The sequence below is a fragment of the Mizuhopecten yessoensis genome, unplaced genomic scaffold (assembly GCF_002113885.1).
Source record: "Mizuhopecten yessoensis strain PY_sf001 unplaced genomic scaffold, ASM211388v2 scaffold10429, whole genome shotgun sequence".
NCBI lineage: Eukaryota > Metazoa > Mollusca > Bivalvia > Pectinida > Pectinidae > Mizuhopecten > Mizuhopecten yessoensis.
In genome coordinates, this window is record NW_018408542.1 from 1 (window position 1) to 8,375 (window position 8,375).

General features: G+C 38.1%; 1 protein-coding gene across 2 annotated transcripts in view; it reads right to left on the reverse strand.

Moving 5' to 3' along the window:
- Positions 1-3,695: 3,695 nt before the first annotated feature.
- The window catches only part of LOC110460549 (TBC1 domain family member 4-like), a 55,097-nt gene continuing 50,417 nt past the window's right edge, over positions 3,696-8,375 (reverse strand). For both annotated transcript variants that reach the window (XM_021513517.1, XM_021513516.1), the window contains exon 12: positions 3,696-4,375. In XM_021513517.1, the coding sequence (XP_021369192.1) occupies positions 4,194-4,375 (182 nt within the window). In that variant the 3' untranslated portion in view covers positions 3,696-4,193. The remainder of the gene's footprint in view (positions 4,376-8,375) is intronic.

Below are 8,375 nucleotides of genomic sequence, written 5' to 3' on the forward strand. Positions count from 1 at the left end.
TAGGGGAGAAAGGATGGGGACACAGTAGGGGAGAAAGGATGGGGGCACAGTAGGGGGGAAAGGATGGGGACACATTAGGGGAGAAAGGATGGGGACACAGTAGGGGGAAAGGATGGGGACACAGTAGGGGGGAAAGGATGGGGACACATTAGGGGAGAAAGAATGGGGACACATTAGGGGAGAAAGGATGGGGACATTAGGGGAAAAAGGTTTGAAACACAGTAGGAGGGGTATATATAATGATGTAGACCACCAGATAGGGAGGGGTATATAATGATATAGACCAGTTGGGAAGAGTAATGAATGCACATGAAAAACATGCACACTGTTCATGCATTTCAACAGAACAGAATACATACATAAATATTGTATATTAGTTTTAAGATTATATATATAACTGGTGCTTTTATATAAATTAAGTTAGAGATGGAAAATCACAGCAGCACATCATTTCCTATTTCATAAAACCATTTCAGTCTTATTTTCATAGAATTATTAATCAATTAGAGTGGGGAAGTATCTAAACCTAAATTAATTGTATCAATGATATTTTTTGTAAATGCCAATGGTTAATTTGACAATGAACAGAATATTGCTTCAATTTATTGCTATATTTTTTTTACTGATTTAACTAACCATAAGAAGGTTATTCTGTATTTAAAAAGAAAGTAGTATTTTGAAATCAACACTGGAAAGACATACATTTGTAATCAAGAAAAGCACCAGGGAAACCTTTGCCATCCTACTTACAAACCTGTAAAATGACCAGGATAAGAACCACTATTCTTTCTACAAAACTGTCCAAAACGACCAGGATAAGAACCACTTTTCTTTTTACAAACCAGTCCAAAACGACCAGGATAAGAACCACTATTCTTTTTACAAAACTGTCCAAAACGACCAGGATAAGAACCACTCTTTTTTCTACAAACCTGTAAAAGGACCAGGACAAGAACCACTATTCTTTCTATAAACCAGTCCAAAATTACCAGGATAAGAACCACTATTCTTTTTACAAACCAGTCCAAAAGGACCAGGATAAGAACCATATTTTTTTTCTACAAACCCTTAAAAGTACCAGGATAAGAACTGCTATACATTGTACAAACCAGTCCAAAAGGACCAAGATAAGAACCACTATTCTTTCTACAAACCAGTCCAAAAGTACCAGGATAAGAACCACTATTCCTTTTACAAACCAGTCCAAAAGGACCAGGATAAGAACCACTATTTTTTCTACAAACATGTAAAAGGACCAGGACAAGAACCACTATTCTTTCTATAAACCAGTCCAAAAGTACCAGGATAAGAACCACTATTCCTTTTACAAACCAGTCCAAAAGGACCAGGATAAGAACCACTATTTTTCTACAAACCTGTAAAAGTACCAGGATAGGAACCGCTATTCTTTGTACAAACCAGTCCAAAAGGACCAGGATAAGAACCTCTATTCTCTCTATAAACCAGTCCAAAAGGACCAGGATAAGTACCACTATTCTCTCTATAAACCAGTCCAAAAGGACCAGGATAAGTACCACTATTCTTTCTACAAACCAGTTCAACAGGAACAGGATAAGTACCACTATACTATCTACAAACCTCAGAAAAGGTCACACCATACTACCTACAAACAAGCCCAAAAGGGCCAGGATAAGAACCACCTTCCTATCTTCAACCTTATCCAAATAAGACCAAGACAAAAACCACCATCCTACCCAAACAACCTGGCCAAAAGTCAAGGATTGTATCAATTTTCATATTCTTAATTAAATATATATTGATCTAGCATGAAACTTTTTGGACAGACCAAAAGAATGTATACCAATTTCCCCTTCTGTTATCCTAGACCAGTTGTTTTCAGATAAAGTCTGTGTATACAACTAATAACTGTACTCAAGGGGCTAAAAGAGATAAAATCACTGCAGCCAAACTTTGTTATAGACCTTGATGTTCATGAAATATTACATTCTTGCCAGAGAACAAGGTATGGTTTTGTTCTGAGTTCCCAAAACATGTGTTCCAAATAATACTGTGTATCTATTTTTTTCCCCTGAGGTCTACAACTGTTGCTCTCTGAATACATTTCTATCATAAACACCTGTATTAGTGTACTCGTGTTTAAAGTCCTATTGGTCTACAGTTATGACAACCTATTTCCCAGTCCCCATTGCTGAGCACCATGTTTGTTTTTGTCTTCCCTTACTTATTCCATCACAAGTGCCCCCAGACACACAAATGAGCGGGCCCCTGTGACAAACAAGAGGCCCAATAGAATACAGACAAAATATCTGTGTTCGATCCATTTGAATCTATCAAATGATTTAACATATGACGCCTGTGACCTTGAAAGTTTATAGTCTTCCGTCCCGGCATATTTTTGGCTAAATATCATTACCCTGGACCTTTTGAATTTTCAGAACAAGTCATTTAAAGATTTAAACATATTTGATCCCTGTGACCTTGAATATGAGCAAAGGTCATTCATTTGAACAAACTTGGTAGCCCTTCATCTCAGCATGTTAATGGCCAAATATCATCATCCAAGGCCTTTTGGTTATTGAGAAGAAGTTGTTTAAAGTTTTTAACATATTTGACCCCTGTGACCTTGAAAATAGATGAAGGTAATTTATTTGAACAAACTTGGTAGCCCTCTATTACAGCATGCTACTGGTCAAATAGCATCATCCTAGGCCTCTTGGTTATTGAGAAGTTGTTTAAAGGTTTTAAACATCTTGACCCCTGTGACCTTGAATATAGGTAAAGGTCATTCATTTTAACTAAACTTAGTAGCCCTTTATCATAGCATGTTACTGCCTAAATATCATTATCCTAGGCCTCTAAGTGATTCAGAAGAAGTTGTTTAAAGATTTTTTAAGACAATTGACCGCTGTGACCTTGAAAATGGGTGAAGGTCATTTATTTGAACAGACTTGGTAGCCCTTCATCCCAGCACGCAACTGGCCAAATATCATCACCCTGGGAATTTTGGTTATTCAGAAGAAGTTGTTTAAAATAGATGAAGGTCATTTATTTGAACAAACTTGGTAGCCCTTCATCCCAGTTTGCTGCTGGTCAAATATCATCACCCTAGGCCTTTCGGTTATTAAGAAGAAGTCGTTTAAAGTAAAATAATGACGCCGGACGGACGGATGGACGACGAACGCCGCACCACGGCATTAGCTCACTTTGCACTTTGTGCCAGGTGAGCTAATAACATGGTGGATGGAACAGTGATCAATGTACAGATGACAACCAANTAAACTTAGTAGCCCTTTATCATAGCATGTTACTGCCTAAATATCATTATCCTAGGCCTCTAAGTGATTCAGAAGAAGTTGTTTAAAGATTTTTTAAGACAATTGACCGCTGTGACCTTGAAAATGGGTGAAGGTCATTTATTTGAACAGACTTGGTAGCCCTTCATCCCAGCACGCAACTGGCCAAATATCATCACCCTGGGAATTTTGGTTATTCAGAAGAAGTTGTTTAAAATAGATGAAGGTCATTTATTTGAACAAACTTGGTAGCCCTTCATCCCAGTTTGCTGCTGGTCAAATATCATCACCCTAGGCCTTTCGGTTATTAAGAAGAAGTCGTTTAAAGTAAAATAATGACGCCGGACGGACGGATGGACGACGAACGCCGCACCACGGCATTAGCTCACTTTGCACTTTGTGCCAGGTGAGCTAATAACATGGTGGATGGAACAGTGATCAATGTACAGATGACAACCAAGCTGTCGTTTCTATGAACTTGAATTTAGTTATTCTAGCTCCAAAAGAAATATCAGTGTGATCCTTTCACCGCTTTGACAGTAAACAATATTACCGACCCCACAACAAACTGATTCAACAGTAAACAATATTCACCAACCCCTCCACAAATTGATTCGACAGTAAACAATATCAACCGACCCAACAACAGACTGATTCTACAGCAAACACTATTCACCAACCCCTCCACAAACTGATTCGACAGTAAACACTATTCACCAACCCCTCCACAAACTGATTCAACAGTAAACAATATTCACCAATCCCTCAACAAACTGATTCGACAGTAAACAATATCAACCGACCCCACAACAGACTGATTCGACAGTAAACAATATTCACTAACCCCACAACAAACTGATTCAACAGTAAACAATATCCACCGACCCCACAACAAACTGATTTGACAGTAAACAATATTCACCGACCACACAAGGAACCCTCACCTTTGATGTCCTGTTTCTCCTTCTCCATGCGAATGAGTAGGAGGGTCTGAAGGATGGCCTTTTTCCACAGGGAGCGGATCTCCTGCTGACTTAGATGAGGCTTTTCCTCCTCCTCCTCCTCTTCTTCCTCTTTTACTGTAACCTCCTCCTGTTTCTCTGTAACAAGTCAAGGTATATATACATACCTCAAGTCTCTCCATCAACAACAGTCACANCTATATATACAAACCTCAAGTCTATCCATCAACAACAGTCACAGGTATATATACATACCTCAAGTCTCTCTATCAACAACAGTCACAGGTATATATACCCACCTCAAGTCTCTCCATCAACAACAGTTACAGCTATATATACAAACCTCAAGTCTATCCATCAACAACAGTCACAGGTATATACACACACCTCAAGTCTCTCCATCAACAACAGTCACATGTATATATATATACCTCAAGTCTCTCCTTCAACAACAGTCACAGGTATATATACACAACTCAAGTCTCTCCATCAACAACAGTCACATCTATATATACAAACCTCAAGTCTATCCATCAACAACAGTCACAGGTATATATACAAACCTCAAGTCTATCCATCAACGACAGTCACAGGTATATATATATACCTCAAGCCTCTCCATCAACAACAGTCACAGCTATATATAAAAACCCCAAGTCTATCCATCAACAACAGTCACAGGTATATAAATATACCTCAAGTCTCTCCATCAACAAAAGTCACAGGTATATATACATACCTCAAGCCTCTCTATCAACAACAGTCACAGGTATATATACCCACCTCAAGTCTCTCCATCAACAACAGCCACAGGTATATATATATACCTCAAGTCTCCCCATCAACAACAGTCACAGGTATATATAAATACCACAAGTCTCTCCATCAACAACAGTCACATGTATATATATATACCTCAAGTCTCTCCCTCAACAACAGTTCCAGATATATACATACCACAAGCCACTCCATCAACAACAGTCACAGGCATATATACATACCTCAAGTCTCTCCATAAACAACAGTCACAGGTATATATATATACCTCAAGGCTCTCCATCAACAACAGTCACAGGTATATGTACATACCTCAAGTCTCTCCATCAACAAAAGTCACAGGTATATATACACACCTCAAGTCTCTCCACCAACAACAGTCCCAGATATATACATCCCTCAAGCCACTCCATCAACAACAGTCACAGGCATATATACATACCTCAAGTCTCTCCATAAACAACAGTCACAGGTATATATATATACCTCAAGGCTCTCCATCAACAACAGTCACAGGTATATGTACATACCTCAAGTCTCTCCATCAACAACAGGCACAGGTATATATACATACCTCAAGTCTCTCTATCAACAACAGTCACAGGTATATATATACCTCAAGTCTCTCCATCAACAACAGGCACAGGTATATATACATACCTCAAGTCTCTCTATCAACAACAGTCACAGGTATATATATACACCTCAAGTCTCTCCATCAACAACAGTTCCAGATATAAACATCCCTCAAGCCACTCCATCAACAACAGTCACAGGTATATAAATATACCTCAAGTCTCTCCATCAACAAAAGTCACAGGTATATATACATACCTCAAATCTCTTCAACAACAACAGTCACAGGTATATATATATACCTCAAGGCTCTCCATCAACAACAGTCACAGGTATATGTACATACCTCAAGTCTCTCCATCAACAACATTCACAGGTATATATATATACCTCAAGTCCCTCCATCAACAACAGTCACAGCTATATATACAAACCTCAAGTCTATCCATCAATAACAGTCACAGGTATATATACATACCTCAAATCTCTCCATCAACAACAGTCACAGGTATATGTACATACCTCAAGTCTCTCCATCAACAGCAGTCACAGGTATAGATACATACCTCAAGTCTCTCCATCAACAAAAGTCACAGGTATATATACACACCTCAAGTCTATCCATCAACAACAGTCACAGGAATATATACATACCTCAAGTCTCTCCATCAACGACAGTCACAGGTATATATACATACCTCAAGGCTCTCCATCAACAACAGTCACAGGTATATGTACATACCTCAAGTCTCTCCATCAACAGCAGTCACAGGTATAGATACATACCTCAAGTCTCTCCATCAACAACATTCACAGGTATATATATATACCTCAAGTCCCTCCATCAACAACAGTCACAGCTATATATACAAACCTCAAGTCTATCCATCAACGACAGTCACAGGTATATATATATACCTCAAGTCCCTCCATCAACAACAGTCACAGCTATATATAAAAACCCCAAGTCTATCCATCAACAACAGTCACAGGTCTATATATATACCTCAAGTCTCTCCATCAACAAAAGTCACAGGTATATATACATACCTCAAGTCTCTCCGTCAACAACAGTTCCAGATATATACATACCTCAAGCCACTCCATCAACAACAGTCACAGGCATATATACATACCTCAAGTCTCTCCATAAACAACAGTCACAGGTATATATATATACCTCAAGCCTCTCCATCAACAACAGTCACAGGTATATGTACATACCTCAAGTCTCTCCATCAACAGCAGTCACAGGTATAGATACATACCTCAAGTCTCTCCATCAACGACAGTCACAGGTATATATACATACCTCAAGCCTCTCTATCAACAACAGTCACAGGTATATATATATTCCTCAAGTCTCTCCATCAACAACAGTCACAGGTATATATACACACCTCAAGTCTCTCCACCAACAACATGTATGCCTCTCAACAATCATACAGGTTATACGATAATCATACCTGTCTGTCAACGGTCATACAGATTATACAATAAACATACCTGGCCCCTTCTATGTATAATAGTCATACATAAGGTGCATATTCCTCCATAATTCTCTATAATAAAATGGATATTTCACAAGGAATACACATCCTGCACATCTGGTATAAACTGACACAATGTCTAAGCCTGGATTACACATACCCAACATGTCTCGGGTAATACACACATTTACCAAATATTTCACATGCCTTTCTTATGTGGCAGGTTTTGACTGTACATAGGATTAGGCAACCTAATCAATGCACATTTTTTACACTAATTTTTTTACATTGAAATTCACATCAAGATTCAATTCACAGGTAGGTGTGTTCCCACTCAGGTATTCCTACCATCCCTAGTGCAAGTGTGCAATTATGGTAAATAAACATAATATTTTGATTATCTTAAATGTCCTATGACATGCCAATCAGACTAGAGAATCTGATGACAGAAAGTCATTAAATATTCATAGATCTCATTTATCTTGCAAACTTCCCACATTTTTGTAGTAACCCAGCAAAGCTATCCACCAAGTGGTGTTAAAGTCATAAATATTCATGAGAGACTGGTTACAATCAGCCAATCAGAATAGAGGAAGTCCATTACTAATTGAACATTCATAAATCATGTCTTTCTCCAGAACTAGTCCGTCAAAGTAATTTCATCAACAGCGGATAATAGCAAGGAACGTATAATTTGGAAACTATCACAACATGTACCATGAAAATATTACACATTATATTTTTTTAAAAATATGATGAGGACAATATTTGCTACTTCAATTCACATAAAATTTTCATGAACTACATGTATATGCAATTTGTATTGCTAGAACTTCTCTCCTCTCTCCGTGTATCAATAACTATCAAGTTTTGAGAACATTTACTCCACACGATCTACTAAGGTGGTGTGTGGTACAGGCAGTGTATAGGATTTACTGGATGACAGGACGTACAGCTGTGCACAGGCAACATGTAATGGATCAATAATTATTAATATCTCGCAAATCTACAAAAAAATGTAGACGCAAATTCATAATATATTCATGTGTGGATTTATTTGCATATTGCCTGATATTTATCCCATTGTTGTCCACTACTCATTACAGTGACAGTGGTGTTTTGTTAGTTAGATAATCCCATTGTTGTCCACTACTCATTACAGTGACAGTGGTGTTTTGTTAGTCAGGTCATCCCTTTGTTGTCCACTACTCATTACAGTGACAGTGGTGTTTTGTTAGTCTGGTCATTCCTTTGTTGTCCACTACTCATTACAGTGACAGTGGTGTTTTGTTAGT